The 19,210-nt window shown below is 33.3% G+C and overlaps 2 protein-coding genes across 4 annotated transcripts; one reads left to right on the plus strand and one right to left on the minus strand.

Moving 5' to 3' along the window:
* Positions 1-674: 674 nt before the first annotated feature.
* LOC131946121 (repetitive organellar protein) lies at positions 675-6,920 on the minus strand. 2 transcript variants are annotated; one of them, XM_059306769.1, is made up of 8 exons: positions 6,846-6,920; positions 5,330-5,428; positions 4,834-4,960; positions 4,075-4,197; positions 3,387-3,868; positions 3,070-3,174; positions 1,761-1,815; positions 675-1,135 (listed from the first exon to the last, which is right to left on the minus strand). In XM_059306769.1, exons 1-8 carry the CDS (start codon positions 6,918-6,920, stop codon positions 744-746), a joined length of 1,458 nt encoding a protein of 485 aa, XP_059162752.1. In that variant the 3' UTR covers positions 675-743. The 2 variants fall into 2 exon arrangements, with proteins under 2 accessions (XP_059162752.1, XP_059162751.1); XM_059306768.1 differs by having other exon boundaries at positions 4,075-4,200.
* LOC131946117 (coiled-coil domain-containing protein 18) lies at positions 6,915-13,296 on the plus strand. Of its 2 annotated transcripts, none has more exons than XM_059306761.1 (10): positions 6,915-7,030; positions 8,282-8,386; positions 8,664-8,787; positions 9,628-9,735; positions 10,001-10,665; positions 10,833-10,937; positions 11,221-11,275; positions 12,176-12,279; positions 12,530-12,584; positions 12,692-13,296. In XM_059306761.1, exons 2-10 carry the CDS (start codon positions 8,282-8,284, stop codon positions 13,081-13,083), a joined length of 1,713 nt encoding a protein of 570 aa, XP_059162744.1. In that variant the 5' UTR covers positions 6,915-7,030; the 3' UTR covers positions 13,084-13,296. The 2 variants fall into 2 exon arrangements, with proteins under 2 accessions (XP_059162744.1, XP_059162745.1); XM_059306762.1 differs by having other exon boundaries at positions 10,007-10,665.
* Positions 13,297-19,210: the final 5,914 nt, after the last annotated feature.

Here is a 19,210-nt window from a genome sequence, read left to right on the forward strand (position 1 = left end):
GAAATATAAAATAAAACCATATGTGTAACATGTCATTTAGTAAACAAAAAACTCTTAATTTAATACTCCACATTTATATGCATACGAAAGTGTACAAGAATTAATACACATAATTGAAAATGTGACTTCACCGTTGTTTTGTTACAACATTAATCTCTTAGGCAAATAAATAAAAAAAAACGTATGTTACAATCTCGTGTTATAGATATTGTGCTGGGTGTTGTATCTATACGTAATGTTTATATTAAGCATGTAGGAAAGAATCAGAATGTATTTACGATGCGTCGTCAGAAATTGTCAACAATCGACAATATATGATTACTTGAGAAATCAAAAAATGTACTTTACACGCAAGAAAACTCTAACAATGTTTTCTATGAAAATGTTTAATTATATTTATCTTAAACAAGATTCTCAAAACACACATATTATCGTTTAATTTCAAACTGCATATTTTATCTCTGCCTAAGGTAGTGTAGGTTTGTAATTAGCCAAGAAATGTACCAATTAGTATTAGCAAAGAGTTGACTAACTTGCTAATTTAAAGCAGCCTTTTGGCAATGTATATATTTTTATTTATGGACTAACAATCTGGGGTAAAGTGTATAGTACTGCTTTGTAGGAATCTCCTAGCATGGAGATTTAAGCCTCGAACAGATAAAACGGTACTAGGGTTCAAATAATTAACATATTTATTACAAAAGTTATTTATTACATAATTTTTTATGTTTCCTGTTGTATGTCTATAAACTAACGATCGTAAAACTACTTAGCCAGGTTAACTTTGCGCCTTGATCTGCGTGATACACTTCAAAGTAAAGTTCTTGACCTTTCTTCATGTCAACAACCACTGACCCAGCAGCGCTAGTTTCTGCAGACTTCACTTCTACAGACGTACAACAACTGTTTCCAACCCACATACGAACTCCAATCTGGTTATCTCCCCATTCATGTAGAGTTACACAGACAAGATATAAACCATCATGTGGTGATACAAATTTTCCTGTGGTTTGATTAAAATGTTGACCGTTGTATTCACGTACTTCATCAAAAGTTGAAATAATTGATCCAGCACTGACAGGTGTCTCAAAGGCAAGCTTTACATGACAAGCATATCTGTTACATGCACGTGCCTCTGAAAAACATATGTGTGATTTATAAGTTTAATTTCACAAATTCTCTAACTATTTGATCAATAATATTTGTGAATTGTCGTTTCATCAGTTTATATTATTAATCCTAAACATAATCTCATAAATGTATTTTGTATGCAGTTCAGAATTTAAGTAAATTTGGCAAACCCCAATACATTTTTTTTTCCAAAAACAATAAGTTGTGTAAAACGGTCCATAATGTTTACATAATTTTGTCTAAGACCACACATTAAAACACTAGACCACTAGTTTATTTCGGTCCTCAGCTTTAGCGGTGTTAGTTTACCGTGTACTACGTATTTGAAACTACGAGTGTAGTAGTTGACGTAATACTACACTAAATGAAAACAAATTTTATATGCGTTTCATTATAATGTGTCTACAACAATGGTATGTCTGGCTAACGAACATCACTTTACTGTCTGTCTGGCTAACGAACATCACGTTATGGTCTGTCTGGCTAACGAACATAACGTTAAGGTCTGTCTGGCTAACGAACATCACGTTTTGGTCTGTCTGGCTAACGAACATCACGTACATTAAGTCTGTCTGGCTAACGAACATCACGTAATTTTTTTTTTGAAAAAAACATTCAGGCAAACCTACCTAATAGATTCAAATCTTTGGACAGAACTGAAATAGTAGCTTTAATAGTTTCAAGCTGAAAAAGATTTAATAAACAGAGTGAACAAATCACATAGTTACGTACAACATACAATAGCTGCACTGATGTTAACTGGTTATGGCAACTTGAAAGAATATAAAAAAATTTAAAGGATGTGTTGTTTTTTACTTTCTCGTATATACGAAGTATAGAGAAAGTATTGTAATCGTGCACACACATAACATGAAATTTTGACAGTTTTCACAGTTTTACTCCTCAGTCCTTCATCACATCCGGAGTATAGAGGACTAATCAGGCAAACATTATAAATACAAATATTTAAACGTTTTGGCGTTTTATGCGTTATCGAGTCGTAAAAACTGGACTTTGCAGTTCTGTTCGTATGTGTGTGTGTATATCTCTGTGTCTGTGTGTAAACACGATAACTTGAGTACCGTTAAAGCTAGGTTGATGAAATTTCATATATAAGTATTTTATTTAAATCGTAGATCCTGATAAACTTTTGAGCGATTTCCGATAACCGAAAGTGGTACTTTTTCTACTTTGAATTTTTCAAAAACCTTTAAGCTGCGTACTATTTTAGATAGTTGCATGAAATTTCAAACGTAAGTAAAAGATCTAATTCTCTACGTTCTGTCAAATTTAGTGTAATTTCCGTTTACCGGAAGTACTAATTTACGCTATTTCTGATTTCTCAAAAACGCATGTAAATTTATAAAGTACTAATAATATCCCGCACTTTTATACACATTTTATTAGGCGTTCACTTAATGTGGGACGGAGTGGTCTAGCGGTAGAGAGCTGGACTGCTAACCCGTTAGTCTCGAGTTCGAATCCGAGTTCAAGTCATCTGATGGGAACCTAACTCCTGTTAGGGAAAGTAAAGGCCGCTGGGCTTAGTGCTGACCACACTATCTCTTCATATGCTGAGGTCACTGAAACAAGAGAACTCTACTTCACTTGCCCCATAGACCGTCAGGTTTGAAAAGGAAACTTTTCACTTGTTGTGCAATTCTTTTTTTACGAGATTCTATTCTATTATAAAAAGTGTAAATAATTAAAAATGGATAACAAATATTGTCTTTGTCCTGAATTGCCATTCCTCGTAATTTTATATTAGAATATTCGAGAAAGTTTAGGGGAGATCACTCCCGGTTTATTTTAAATTAAAGATGTATCAATTAATTTAAGAAAACATGTATTAACTGCTCTATTGACATATTGTTAATAATTTAGGCCGGATTTATCAACGTTGCAATTTAATTATTAATAACATTACTACACGTATACCTTCGTAGATCTTTCTTCCCTAGTTTCCAAGTTCTGGTTAAAGATTTGAATCAGTTTGTCAATGGGCATCAATCTTTGTTGTAGGAGTTTGTACAATACATTTTGCTAAATATCAGATGATTATATAAAAGCATTTTAATTTTGATTATTTTTAATGCATATTATATCTTACATAAACATGTGTCTTAACATTAGTAATTATATTAAAGTATAACAGCTGATAAAGTTACTAAGTTCTTTTTTTATTTAACTTGGTTATAATAAACTATCTGGCGAGTATGTGTAAAAGTGTGAATACACATAATTATCAACGTTACCTTTTTTAATTGAGTTGATGTATTACACAAGATTTTATCACACTCCTCTTGTAGGGCAGCCATCAGATCCGAATGTCTTTTAATTTCTTGTGTTATACTGTTTGTTTTGTCTGCGTAATCTTGCATCTCTTTATTTATTTTGTGTTCGTTGTTTTCATATCCTTTCATATCTAGCGACAGTTTCTCTAGTGTTTTGTTTGACCTGGTTTCTTTTTCTTTTAAACTTTCAATTTCTTTGTTCAGCTCCTTTACTTTGTTATCTTGTTCACTCATTTGTTTTCTAAGGTTTTTAAAATTCTGCTTTTGTTTTTCAGTCAGTTGTTCAATGTTTACCCCCATGTCACTCTGTTCTGTTACAAAGTTGTCTCTCCATTGTTTCATTTCTGATATGTCATCTGTAGACTTGTGTTGTGTGTCCTGTAGTGAAGATAGTGTTGTTTCAATATAGGCGAGTCTACGCTCTAGTTCAGGATGTTCTTCAACTAAAAATAGTCGCAAGTATTCAGTATATAATTTAAAATGCCTGGAACCTTGAAAAATAGGTTCATTAAAACAGCGTTAAACTTAGAAACGTTAATATAAAATATTTAAAAAGTAGCAGAAAAAATAGTTTAATCTTTAACATTGCATGATATTTATTCATGATATCGCTATTTAATTTGTTATATCAAACAAAACTAAAACTTACCCGCGGTATGTTTGCCTTGTGTTTTGAATTGTCTTTGTGATTCTACTTTTAGAAATGTTGCTGTTGTCTGTGTGTCAGGCTGTGCTAAAGATGGCGTTGGTTTGTTGACATCCTTGTTGTCTCCTTCTGGTGGATTGGGGCTTAGAATTTTATTTTAGTTACAGTTCAAGGAAATAACTTTTAATTGTACATACAATATTTCTAGTATGCTGCAAAGTGTTTTAATTTTTACAATTTTTTTTTTCAAATTTAGACAATCAAATTTCATTGAAATCTTTATTCGCAAAAAATCTAATATCATCATTCTGTTAAATTTTCCAGGTCTAAATATTTACATACTAATTTATCGTAAATTGATTTACATACTAATTTTTTTTAAATTGAACTAAGAAGTGAATACCGAGTTTATAAATTGAAAGTATAACATAAAGTTTTAACCAAAGCGTTTAAAGAAAAATAATATAACATTCTATTAAGTTATTTTTATCTAATTATCTTTATGAATAAATTAAGTACGATAGTCGATTTTAAATTCTAAATGTTAATAATGTGTTTGTTTTTTCCTATCTGTCAATCTCTAAGAAAATAATATATTGTGTGATAGTGGATTGAGAGTGAAACTATATCCCTTAACAATAGTGTGTCCCATTTTTTAAAGGTAAATTGTAAGATTTTTTGCATTTTTCTCACACCAAACTTTTAGGCTACTTGACAGCAGGCTTAGAAATTTTAAATTATAAAGTGAATTAAAAAACTGACCAGAAATATGTGACGTCACATCCAACACGGCCGTGGCTGCTGTGTCCAGTTCTTGTGATAGCTCGATGTAGCTGACAGATGATTGGTCAGTTTTTTCTTCTAGCCACGCCTTACTTTTTGTAACAACCTTGTGATCACAAACGTAAACATTATTTCAACTGGCCACGTTTTGTATTGCTGTTTTATGAGAAAATGTCAAACGTTAAACACTTTCTACCGTATAAATGTTAATTTGTTGGTTTTCAAATATTAATTAGTATATTAAGTTAAAATCTATTAATATATATATATATATATATATATATATATATATATATATATATATATATATATATATATATATATATATATAATTTAATTAAGCTAGTTGGACAAGTGAATTTTACTTTTTGAAAATGTGTTTAGAAAAATAAAAGGAAAAAAGTTGTTATAACACAACAGCGTTACAATAATCTTTAAAAAAATTAGCAGTTGATTTTAGATGTTTTAATCTTACATTTTTCATTAAATTAATGACAGGTTCCAGAACTTGTATCTGTTCTTCCAAATATTGTATCTGTTTAGTAACAACCTTGACCTGAATTCGTGTAGGCATCTGGTTTAAAAATAGAATCTTCACTTATTACATTGTTTTGCTAGTCTCATAAGTCAATGTGATAGATAACAGAGGACAGAGACTTTTAGTTTAATGCCAATCCTTAGTCTCTTTTGCTTTGGACGGACTTGTAATAATTCATGTTTCATTGAACATAATTACACAGGTAAAATAAGAGTAGCATGATGTATAATCGTGTTTCGGTCGTTGATACAGAGAGACAAGTGCAAATATATGTAGATCTGCAGACGTAGCATACGCCGCTATCGACAGTACACCACCCCCTACATCCCACCTAAACCCACCCCGCCCAGTGAAAGCAGCCCCTTAATTTTAAATCATTTAATACTAAATTATCTGCCCCTAATAGCCGTCACTAACCCGGATCAACGATTGTAAACATTCGGAGTAAACTGGAGCTTACCAGACAGGTGGAGATTGAGGTGGTGGCTAAGCTGTGTGGTGTTTTCTATGGTCTCCATGAAGAGAATTATATATAGATATTATGATTTAAATACACATCTACATAGAAAAATGTAAAGTAATTTGTTTGGTTATTTTTAAGATTTTATCGGATCATTTTTCTTTATGGATACTTTATTTGAGGGGAGGGGCGTTGTCCAGAATTTTTTTCGCCAATATTTATAAGCAGATAGGACTGGTGTCCAAGTAGATACTTGAAGTGAGGATATTTTAGACGTGTTAACAATGTAAACAACTACCTCAGTTTGGTTGCCGCCTGTGTTTGAAACCATAAAATACATAACACTTTAACGACGTATCGAAACTTGTCAAATGTTGTCTACTTGGCTTAAACTGAAATGAAATTACAAACCATTCCATAAATAAAATGACAACAATCACATCGATAGTTTTACAAAACTTTCTTACACGAATATTATATTTTTAACGCAGTCATTACAGCTGTTACCCTCTCTACGAAACGCTATTTATTTTTTTCATTAAATAATTATCCATTACAGCTGTTTAACTATAAAAATAATGCTTTTCTATTTATATGTTACCTCATTAAAAGTAGAACGGCGAAACTAAAAGTTCTTAACGGAAAAATCCGCTATTAAAAATATATCTTCTACCAGGTTATAAAGATGGCGACAACAAAAGACACGTACTAGAGCAGCTGTCTTTCATTCAACTAAAACATTTAATTCGGGTAATACACTGTCTTATTATCTAATTATCTGTAGTGAGTGTCATGTTAATGCTTTTAAACTATCTCAAACGAAATAGAAATTAACGTACATTTTAAAATTATATAAAAAAATGTTACGCTTCATAAACATATTATATTTTTAATAAATAAAACATACACTTTATTACATTTTTCTTTGTTCATTGTTATCAGAAATGTATACATATTTATTTAATGGTATGTAAATTATATGTTTACACTTACTTCAAAGATAACTGCAGGAAATTTTACAGCTAGATCTAGATCTAAAATCGTTCTAGAAACTGCTACGCTGCTCATTAAACCGAAATAACTGAACGGGAAATCCCGGTATTATCTAAAGAGTTGACGTCACGTTCCAAGGGACAGAACTGTCGCTGTTCACATTTATCTCGCTGGAACTTATCAAGGTAACTCACATTCACAATATACAGGAGTGGAACTATCATACCGAAATACGGTTGTGGGGGGGGGGGGGGGGGGGGGGGGGAGGAGTAGGGGGAGGGGGGCATATTCCGACCAAAAACAACACATTTTTTTTTACCTTTTCTAACATATCTATTACAGCAGTGGCTGTTCGTCAGTATGTAGTACACACTGTCGCATAGAGAAAAATCTAGATTAGCTACTGTTTGAAAGTTTAGCAAAACTTCAAACCACTGCCATAACTTGTCACTCCGCTGTAAATAGTATAATAGGGGTGTTAAATGTGTCTAGTTTTGTACTAAACAAATAGCTATTTCTTTACTTAATTATCATTTAAATAAGAAACAATAAAGACTGACACAGACATGAAAATGGTATTTGTTTTACATCTTTTAGTTACTAAAGCTTTTATTAGAGAAAGCAAAGTAATTTTATATTTTTATTTTTTTTAAAACGGCCGGGTGAAAAAAAGTCTCCGTGCCTAACGCTGATACCCTTATTGCGAACCCAATAGGTGATGCTTTATTGTGAACCCCAATAGTTGATCTTTATTGTAAACCTCGCTTGTTGATGTTTTATTGTGAACCCCAATAGGTGATGTTTTATTGTGAACCCCAACTGTTGATGTTTTATTGTAAACAGACTGTAAGCAGATCAGACATTAGGGAATGTTCTGGTAGATACTTACTATAGTTGTTCATTCCACAAGTAGAGTCTGTCTTCACCTAGAAAAATAAAGCATACAAAATATAGACATTATTTCCAACAATAATTTAAACTTCATCTTGCATGTCACATTTTATGATTTATTATATTAAGATATTCTAACCGAAATTCGCTAAGGAATGAAAACTTAATTTTAATTATATCACTTTGTATCTATGCACTACCCTGCTCACTACCATTAAATGAGATCCGTCCCTTAAACACCAAACCTAGTGACACACATACACATTAATCTTGTTCACAAGTTGTTTTTTTTTTTAAAAGTGTTGGTTTTTTTTTTTTACCTACACCGTTAAATGTGACACATAGACTTTTTATAATTGTCTATGTAAATGTAAATGGACTGTTAGGTTCACCTATATGTTCAAATTTATTCAAAATTTATTCAAATTTATTCTAACAACGGTTACAATTGTAGGCACAATTTTGATAATAACATATCTAATTATAAAGAGTGAATGCCAACAACACAATTACCATTAACGTTATTAGTTTATATTTTCATACAGATGGCCGTATCAATTGCTATAAAGGAGCAATTAGCTCAACTGTTGAATAATCTGGAAGAGATGAATAGTTTGCTGAAAAATAATTTAAGTGACTTTGATCAGCAGGTAAGCACATCTCATAGTATTAACGCCAAAACCTGTTACTAATAGCTAATTTTAATGCAACTGTTTAAAACAAATGTCTGATTTGTAAAATTTCATTTTCAATCCACATTCCTTTTCCTTAATAGATTTACCTATTGTACTATGTCGTTGTGGGTTTATTTTAAAACCCATTTAAAAGATGATGTATATTTAGTTTGCAGATTGTGATTGTTTTTAAATTAATTAGCATCTCAAGGTTTAAATATTTCAATCCTCGTCTATGTTATCGCTATGCCAGGTAAAGCAAGCAACACTGGAATGGTTTGACAATCCCTCAGATGCGAAAATAGATTTTAAAGAAGTGGTTGCTATGGTAACAACAGTAAATACTGCCCTACTTGAACTTAAACAAACGATTTCTGGTAATATTAAAAAATGTGGTTTGACTTTTTATTTTATTAATTTCTCCTATATACGAAGTATAGAAAAAGTCTTGTAATCGTGCAAAAACAAAAATGGAGATTTTTGCAAATCTCGACGTTTTAGGGCTCACTGAGTCGGAAAAACATAGTTTTGCAATCTTGTCCGTATGTCTCTGTGTGTGTGTGTGTGTGTGTATGTGTGTCTGTCTATGTGTGTGTTGTCTTTAAAAGACGATAACTTGAGCACCGTTACAGCTAGGTTGATGAAATTTCATATATAAGTATTATATCAAAATCGTAGATCAATTTCAACTTTTGAGCAATTTCCGAAAACCGGAAGTGGAACTTTTTCTACTTTAAATTTTTCAAAAGCCTATAACTTGAGTACTATTTCAGATAGATAAATAAAATTTCACATGTAAATAAAACATCTAATTCTCTGCCTTTTTTCAAATTTTGAGTAATTTCCGTTGACCAGAAGTATTAATTTACGCTATTTCCGATTTCTCAAAAAAAAAAAAAAAAAAAAAAACGCATGTGAATTTATAAAGTACGAATAATATTTCGCACTTCTATGCACATTTTACTTTGCGTTCATTTAGTATGCAATTCTTTTGCTACGAGATTTTATTCTATTTTAAAAAGTGTAAATTTTTTTTAAAATGGATTAAAATTCATGTCTATATCCAGAGTTACTATCCCCCGTAGTGTTATATAAGAATATTCGAGAAAGTAGTTTAGGGAAGATCACTCCCGGTTTATTTTTATTTCGTTTGATTACTAATTGTATTTCATGTTAAATCGAGTCCTAAAACAATATTTGTTCCACATGTCAAAAAGTTTCCTGCACCAAGTATCAAGCAATGGCTGCTGGAGATAAGACAACACAAGAGAATAAAAGTGTTGACTCTGTACACGATGGAAATTATTCTGATCTTTCTATATCAGGTAAAACCTTAATTTAAAAATGAAATGGTTGTAAAAAGTAATTGTGCTAAGTAAAATTGATTTATATATATATATATATATATATATATATATATATATATATATATATATATATATATATATATATATATATATATATATATATATATATATATATATATTAATGCACCGTTGCTGTAATGTAATTACTTTACTTTTGTCTTTAGTTTGAAATCTTTGCTTCTATTACCTTCTCCTATATGCTAACATAAACACATTTTACAAGTTGCAGCTGATTTAAGTAACAAACTAGAGCAAAGAGTAGAACGTCTTGAAACAACGCTTACTTCTATGCAAAGTAGGAATAAAAAAACTGAAGCTGACCTGACCGAAATTAAGCAATGGAGGGACACTTATAAAACAGAAGAAAGTAATATGAAAGAACACATAGAACAATTGGCTTTAAAACAAAAACATAATGCTAAGCAGTTCCGTAAGCAAATTAACGAACAGAAAAATATAACAGATGAGATGAATGAAGAAATGAAACAATTGAATGAATTAAAACAATGGAGGAAAACACTTATATCAGAACATAACGCTATGGCGAAAAAACTTGAAGAATTGTCTCAGAAAGAAATAGATAATAAAGAAAAGATTAGAGAACAGATAAAAGAAACCAAAACCAAAATAAATGAGTTTAATAAAGAAATTGAGACACTCAAAGAAAAGGAATCAAACGCAAGACAAGCTCTAGAAAGCACGAATACAGAGATGAACAAGTTTGACATCATATTAAACAAAATAAATGAAGAATTAGAAATTCAAACAACTAAAACAGAGAAATTGCAACAAGATATTAAAAAGCATGCTGATTTTTTTTCCTACTTGATGGAAGAAGGAAAAAAAAACAAAAATACTGAAACAAAAGTAGAAAAGTTAATTTCAATGGTTTGTACCTATTTTATCTTTTGAACACATATTTTACTTTTTTAATGTGGATTTCTGGGTTTGTGTTGTATTAGTTGATAGCTACACACTTTAATAACTATCACAATTTGTCTTGATTTCATTTGCCAAAAATATAAGACAACATGATTATATTATTCTAATTCTAGCATAGCGTCACGTTCAAGATCTTTAACCAAAGATTGATGCCCGTTGAAAATTTAATTCAAATGTTTAATCAAAACTTGGCAAATAGACAGATGAACAAACAAAAGGTAACATAATTAGAACGTAATGGGATTGGTCGTTTTGAGAGTCTATTAAACCCCTTTATATACCAACATACTCTCCTGACAGGAGTATTGTTTGAGACCGATTTAAATATGTTAACAAAGTTGTTTTTGTTCTTTTTTAGACATAATTACAACATTAAAAAATAAAAATATTTACACTTCTTAAGTCCAAATGTTGTTTTTTTTGTAAATTTCGTAGAAAGTCAATTTTTAAAAAATTATGATACAATTCTTATAATGACCTGATGTCATCTTTTGTTTTTAGCTTGCAACTTTGGAAAATGATGTTTTAAAATTGTCAAGTGATGTAGATTCAATTAGTAAGTATTTTATCATTACTGCCCGTACATGCATTATTAATATCCTGGATTTCATCTACTTTAGGTATAAGTATGTTTACTTAATGTTTTCTGACATAAAACCATGATCGTTTTAAATAGATACTAGAAATTCACATTCCGTTTTAGGAGTAATTAATAATATTTTAAATTACCTATGACGTTAATCACGACCAGTTTGCTGGTGTTTTCACTTGTTATATTTTATAGTGGTCAAAATTATTTAAAGGACAACAACACGCCAGTTATCAATGCTGAATATTTTTTAAATAAATGGATAAGTAAGGAATATATGAATAATAATTATTGCAATCCGTACTAGGTAAATTGCTCATTTAGAGAAATAGTTGTATAGGACAATTGTTTAACAAATGGACTTATAATGTAAGGGTTTAATGAGGGCTATTGTCAAAATAGAACACAGTAAGTGGGTTGCCCACGAAAAAAATACTTCAAACATGAACATATTTTCATGGAGCACATACACATACATACAGAACACACAGAATCACACACTCAAACACACTCTTGCGCAAATATAGAAAGCGGAACAGAAAAACAGTCAATGTCGCTTTCAAGTCAAATAGAGACAAAACAAACACACACTAAAACATAAGTTTCACATACTATGAAATATTTCAAGTGCATCTGTCCTGTTGCTGTTAATATAAGAAAAACAAAAAAAAAAGTATTGAATCATACTCTCCCATTTATTCTTTAGCATATATGCCACAACTCCCCCACCCCTTCATGTTTTAACAAACGATAGCTGAAACTGAATTTATACAATTAAACACAACAAAAGTAGGACACATTGTTCAGCAGTAATAAACATGAGAGTATCATTTTATTTAATGTCATTGATAACGGATGTTAAAACAGGACAAGACATCAAAAGCCACTCTGCTCTGATTTTAATTCTACAAGATGATGGGAAGAAAAATCTGGCCAACACTACAAAATTGATGGGGACTTTAACTACGAAGGTATCATGTCATCAGTTACAATTGATATATTCATTTCTATATTTAAAACTGATGATTATTTTAACCTTGTTAAAATAATATGAGCTAGTATTTGGACCAATTAATTGTATTGTGTTTTGCGTGCTATTTAAATAAAAAATAAAATGTTAACTATTTTAAGAATGTAAGACATTCATGTTTCACATGAGTGACTTTTTGTACGAAAATAATTTTTGATGAAATAACCTGTAAATTGTACACACATTTTTAGGTTGCAACTCGCGAAAGTGATGTTTTAAAGCTGTTGAAAGATTTCAAGACAATTGGTAAGTTAAATATTAAACATACACACAATTACAAACAGCTATACAGACACACATACACATTCAAGCTAATCTTTATTTATAAACGCTATCTTATACTTCCCGAACAGAAACCCGGGTATGTCAGCCTTACATCTGTCAAATTCACCTGGACAACGACACACCAGTGACTACTGGATTAATTATTTCAACATTTTTTTACGTGGGGGAACCTAACGGCAGCCATTTTAATAAAACCACAGGAAAACTTGTAGCACCAGATGATGGTTCCTATCTTGTGATTGTGACGCTGCAGGAATGGGAGGATAAGCTGATTATAATGAGTGTGTACAAGGATGAGTCATTTTATAGCAACTTTTTTGTTAAATCAGCCAACACATCTGCCGCTGGGTCAGTTGTTGTTGACATGAAGAAAGGCCAAGAACTTTATTTTAAAGTGGGGCAAGCTGATGATGGAGCAAAGCTACAAGCTGGAAGTGGCTTCACTATTATTAGATTGTAAATAATAAGTAGTTTATTATTTATTTCACACCACATCATTTTCGATTTTTAAAATTATCCAATGTTCCTATGTTGTATGCATGTGCATATCGTTTCAATAGGTAGGTTCCACTGTTTCTGGCAGACATATTTTAGAGAAATATGTGAACACACTGAATTATAATCTACACTTCATTTTTGGAAAACAAATGGTTTGATTTTTTTTCGGTTGCATTTTAAATACATACAATTAAACATACAAAGAGTTTGTGTTTCAGTGTTGTAACATAAACTAATGTTAAGATAATATAAAGTAGCTATGCTTCGCATGCCATCGTGAAATGAACATATACATAGTAAAATATTATGTCTTGTCAATTCAGTACGTTTATGTAACATATGCTTGTCGCATGTAGCTTGCAGCACCACTTTCTGTCATGGTTTAATTATGTCAAGATTTAAAGATATACATGAATATAATGGTCAAAACTGTAATCAAACAACTTGATTGTTTATATAAGTATAAGAGAAAGTAAAAATTGTCCAATTAATGCAATTGAACAATGTTGTTTTTTTAAAAAAAGACTAGTTTTTAATTAGTTTCAGTAGTTATTTTACATGCTATAGAACGCTGGCAAGATATGGGTTAGTACGAAAGTAATATATTAATATGTGTAGTGATAAACGCATACATACGTTGCAAAATGTTATTTTAAGACGTAAGAAAAAATAAGATGAGTGAAATATAAACCTAGCCCTATTAAAATCTCAGTAGACGCCTATGTAAAAGTTCAACAACCAGGTCCCTACATCCATTCCTGTATAATTTTTCAGATGATTTTATGTAAAATGAACATGTATGAGTGTATGTTAATTTTGACCTTGTGAAGTGTTTAAAGTACCCACCCGATCTGTCTTGATTAGAGATGACGTAGTCGACTCTAACCCGAAATCAGAACCCGATACGTTCCGGTTCTCATATGACATACCACACGACCACGCCGTTCCAATGTTAAAGACTGAAAAGTGTAACGGTCGACTTCATCCTAGGTGTGAGTTACTTTAATTTGTGCTTTCACACGAGATGCTACAAATGGATCTTTATGTTATAACTGGGGTCTATGTTACCCGCAGTTATACAGTGAGAGGGTACTCAATACCATTATGTTCCTCTCTAACCATTCAGTATTTATTTCTAGAGTTTAAACATAGAACAGGACGACATTAACGTAGATATATGATTCGATAGGATGATAGCAGTTAACTTCAATATTTTTTACACTATAAAAATACAAAGGACGACTTCAACAAACGATAACGAGACTTGACAACACTACGACCTCTCCCCAATACAACAAGATTAAGACTAACTAAACTTCTTCCCCGGTAACAACGATCCTACACTGAAACGTCACTTTCTTGTGTAAAGCGTCACATCTTCATGCGTTCATTATATCTTTCGCACCAATATTCGTTGACATTTACACACCTGATCAAACATACGTCTTAACACTTTACTTGAGGCTAAAAGTGAAAATTCTATTAAGCAGCACATTTTAAAATCAATTCACTTTTCACCTAAATTATGTTTATGCTATGTTATTAATTAAAAATGGAAATAACTTTCAATATATCTACTCTAAATCGAAGTTATAAAATAGACCTCAATTACCGCTTATGGTTAGTTTTGTCAGCGAATGCGAGAATAAAAAAATGTCGGAGATGTTTGTGTTATTGTCTGTTTAAAAACATCAATATTTTGATCATACACTTAGCGCTAACATTCCGAGAAGATAGTGATGGCATTGAATTAGATGGAACTGTGTAAAGATGACTAAACAAATAACATAAACCCTTTTACCAATATGTGTTTCTGATAAATTTGATGATGTTATTCATGATAAACTTAAACCATCAAAATTGTTAAATTCATCATTTTTGTCTTATTTAGATGAGAAATGTGTACATCTACCCACTGATGAGAGTCAAAAATGGTCTCAATTGATTAATGCATTTCCTTCCATTTTTGGTGATATTCCTAAAGAAGCAAATGTTCCCCCTCATGAGCTTGATGTAGGTGATGCCGAAACTGTGAAACAGCATCCTTACCAAGTTTACCCAGAAAAAGCTGTTATCATGAAACATGAAATTGAATACATGTTAGAAAATGATATCATAGAACCCAGTTTTAGTAATTGGAGTTCCACTTGTCTTTTGGTCCCAAAGGGAGATAGCACATTCAGATTTGTATTTGACTTTAGGGAAGTCAATGCCCTTACTAAATCTGATTCCTACCCTACACCTAGAATAGATGATGTTATTGACAAAGTTGGTCAATCCAAAGTTATTTCCAAGATTGACTTATTGTCGGCGTACTGGTAAATTCCTTTGTAAGACCGTGCCAAAGAAATATCTGCATTTGTAACTACAAATGGTTTCTATAGGTATAAACGCATGCCGTTTGGTATGAAAAACGCTGGACAAACGTGTCATAAACTCTGTTATTGCAGATATTAACAAATGTGACGCTAACATAGATGATATTGTAGTGTATTCAGATTCTTTTGATGAGCACATTGTCCAGTTTACTCAACATTTCAAAAAATTGTCAAATATTAATTTCACTGTTAATCTACACAAAAGCGATTTTGTAAAAGTTCTAGTTACAACAGTTGATGTAAAGTTACAATAGTCAATGTTAAGTTACGAAAGTCAATTTTAAGTTACAACAGTAAATGTTAAGTTACAACAGTCGATGTTAAGTTACAACAGTGTATATTAGGTTACACTAGTCTATATTAAGTAAAAACAGTCAATGGAAGGACTACAGTGTCTATGTTATGTTACAATTCAGTCTATTTCTGCGCTTTCAGCAGACGACTCCCCTGTGCACACACATAAACTATTTATAGCACACACACACACGTATAACACATATCGATACTGTGTACGTAAACATTTTCCCAATAGAATCCCACTCAGTTCAACTCGTAATGTCTAGCCCTAACTCTAAACTTACAGATGATCACGTGCGTCCAGACAAACCTACCAATAAACCTACCAATAAACCTACACGCTTTTCTGGAGGTCCACACTAGGCCAAATTAATGATAAACCTACCAGATTTTCTTGTCAAACTAAACCTACCACTAAACCTACCACTGAACCTGCCACTAAACACAACAATTAAACATACCAGGTTCTACTGCCTAACACTTAACCACTAAACCTACCAGAAAAACCTACAATTTAACAAATATACCTACCACTAAACCTACGACTAAAACTAAACCTACCCCTAAACCAACCAATACACCTACCACTTAACCACTAAATGTACCTTTTAACTAATAAACCTACCACTAAACCTACAAGTTTTTCTTGCCATTACAAAACCTACCACTAAAAGTACCACTAAACCTACCAATTAATCCATTTAACCAATAATCCTACCACTAAACCTACCACTAAACCTACCACTAAAAATACCACTGAACTTACCACTTAACCTACCAGTGAACCTACCAGAAACCTACCAGTTTTCTTGGGCCTACACTGGCGAACCTTCCTGAGTCTGTGGTTGTCACATCTTGCGTTGCTGAGCTCGCACAGGTTGGCGTATGTGTTGAGGTCGCTGCCAGACACGGTTTTATGGATGGCTGGCCAAACACGGTGTTGTGGTCGTGCCGCACACGGTGTTGTGGTCGCTGCCACACACGGTGTTGTGGTCGTGCTACACACGGTGTTGTGGTCGTGCCTCACACGGTGTTGTGGTCGTGCTACACACGGTGTTGTGGTCGTGCCGCACACGGTGTTGTGGTCGCTGCCACACACGGTGTTGTGGTCGTGCTACACACGGTGTTGTGGTCGCTGCCACACACGGTGTTGTGGTCGTGCCTCACACGGTGTTGTGGTCGTGCTACACACGGTGTTGTGGTCGTGCTACACACGGTGTTGTGGTCGTGCCTCACACGGTGTTGTGGTCGTGCCTCACACGGTGTTGTGGTCGTGCTACACACGGTGTTGTGGATGGCTGGACACACCAGCTTACAGCTGGGATCGGGCTTGGCTGGCCTGACGGCTTTCCCTGAGGGGGTGGGGGGGGGGGGGTGCTGGGAGGAAAGCAATTCAATTGGTTATTCCCCCCCCCCCACTTCTATCTTATAAAAAGTAGGAATTTGCTTTAATAAAGAAACGTAATCAATAAAAAAAAAATTGTTAGTACTTTACATTTTATTTGTGTTTTGTTTGAACGGCTTTAATTTAAACATAACAGCTCATCTCATTAGAGTTCAAGATTTGGATTTTACTGAGATTCAGGGCTAGGGTCAAAATTTTGGTCATGGTTGGGGAGAGAGGTGGGGTCATGGATAGGGTTGGTGAGAAGGGCTGAGGTCGGTTTATGATGACATTTTAAGTCTGGACTAAGGACATGATTAATATGATCCTCTTTGTTCAGGCAAGGTTCACTAAGTTTATATTTAGTGTAGCGATCCTAGGTATATTATACATGGGCGAAATGTGAACGTATGCCATATAAAATTAATTCAGCATGAAATAAATGGAAATCGAACTATATACATCTATACAAACACAATGCACCATATGACGTCTATAAAAAGGAAATCCCCATATGACGTCTATAACAAAAGAATGCACCATATTACGTCTATAATCAAAGAATGCACTTATGGAAATCTATAAAAACACAATGGCGTCCATATGACGTCTAAAAAAACACAACGCACCATATGACGTCTATAATAAACACAATGCACCATATGACGTCTATTAAAACACTAGGACGTCCATATGACGTCTATAAAAAACACAATGCACCAAATGACGTCTATAAAAACACAATGCACCAAATGACGTCTATAAAAACACAATGCACCAAATGACGTCTATAAAAACACAATGCACCAAATGACGTCTATAACAACACAATGCACCAATGACGTCTATAAAACACAATGCACGTACCGTGGGTGAACGCTACAAACAAGAGGACCAGGAGGAGATTGTGTACACAGGCGGCCATCTTGACAGTCTGGGGATGTGGACAACACATTAGTCTGTACAATTATCTGGCACTCATTAGTTCATGAACAGATCACTGGACGTGGTGTAACATGGGATATGTTCAAAGTCGGTATTGTATAGTAGGATGGTACAGCGCACGACTGCTAACCCGAAAGTCTCGAGTTCGGATCCCATAAGAAGTCCCTGAGTCTACCCAGCTCTAATGGGTACCTGCTTACGTTATGGAATTAAAGGTGACTGGACAATGCTGACCACGCTGATCTCATATTTGCCGAGGACGTTATAACAGATGAGCTCTACTTCTCCTGCTTCACACGTCTCCGGAACGACCGAGAAAATATGATGCTTGTCTACAACTAGACGTCAGTTTATTTACGGACCAATGCGTGTGGTGTATCACTGACCATGGTGAGTGAAAGGACTTATAAAACAATGTATTGAAATGTCGCCTAGTTTATGTCGACGTTCTGATATTAACCAAACGCATTAACGATACATTGTGTCGTTCGTTTACAGTGGTCACAAAATTTGAATGCTCCTGGGTCATGTCAAGGGTCATCCTAAAACGATGTCCCGCTTTTAAAACGATTTTACCAACTCATTATCAGTATCAGTATTACAACCCCACTACCTTCCCAATGACGTCAAATCTCAGCCAACCACCTCCCTCAAATAGGCTGGTTTTATTATATTTAAAGCGATTTTCTTGCTAAACTATTTACTGAGGCTGGTAAACTGTGTATATTGATCAATTTTAAGTGAAATTCATGAAACAAGTCTTTTGAAAACGTGAACTTATGGCTAACATTAGTCTTTCTGTCACGGCTTTTTAAACCAGGGGAGTTGACCAACACTATCAGTCATCATCACACAAGCCGCCCCCTCCCCCACCTCTTCTTTATAAAAATGAATATAAGGCACCACCGGGCTGGTGTAAACACACCTAGATCTACCGCATTGACTGAAGCTGATGTTCACACGACACAATATGGTCATGGCTATGTATGTAAATATGGGACAAACAACCATCTCTAACTCAAAAGGATGTTGCTGAGTCAACCCAGCTCATATGGGTACCTGATCTACGTAAGGGAAAGCAAGGT

Source organism: Physella acuta, unplaced genomic scaffold (assembly GCF_028476545.2).
Source record: "Physella acuta isolate Inbredline_101_S28 unplaced genomic scaffold, ASM2847654v3 ptg000544l, whole genome shotgun sequence".
In the NCBI taxonomy this organism is placed as follows: domain Eukaryota; kingdom Metazoa; phylum Mollusca; class Gastropoda; family Physidae; genus Physella; species Physella acuta.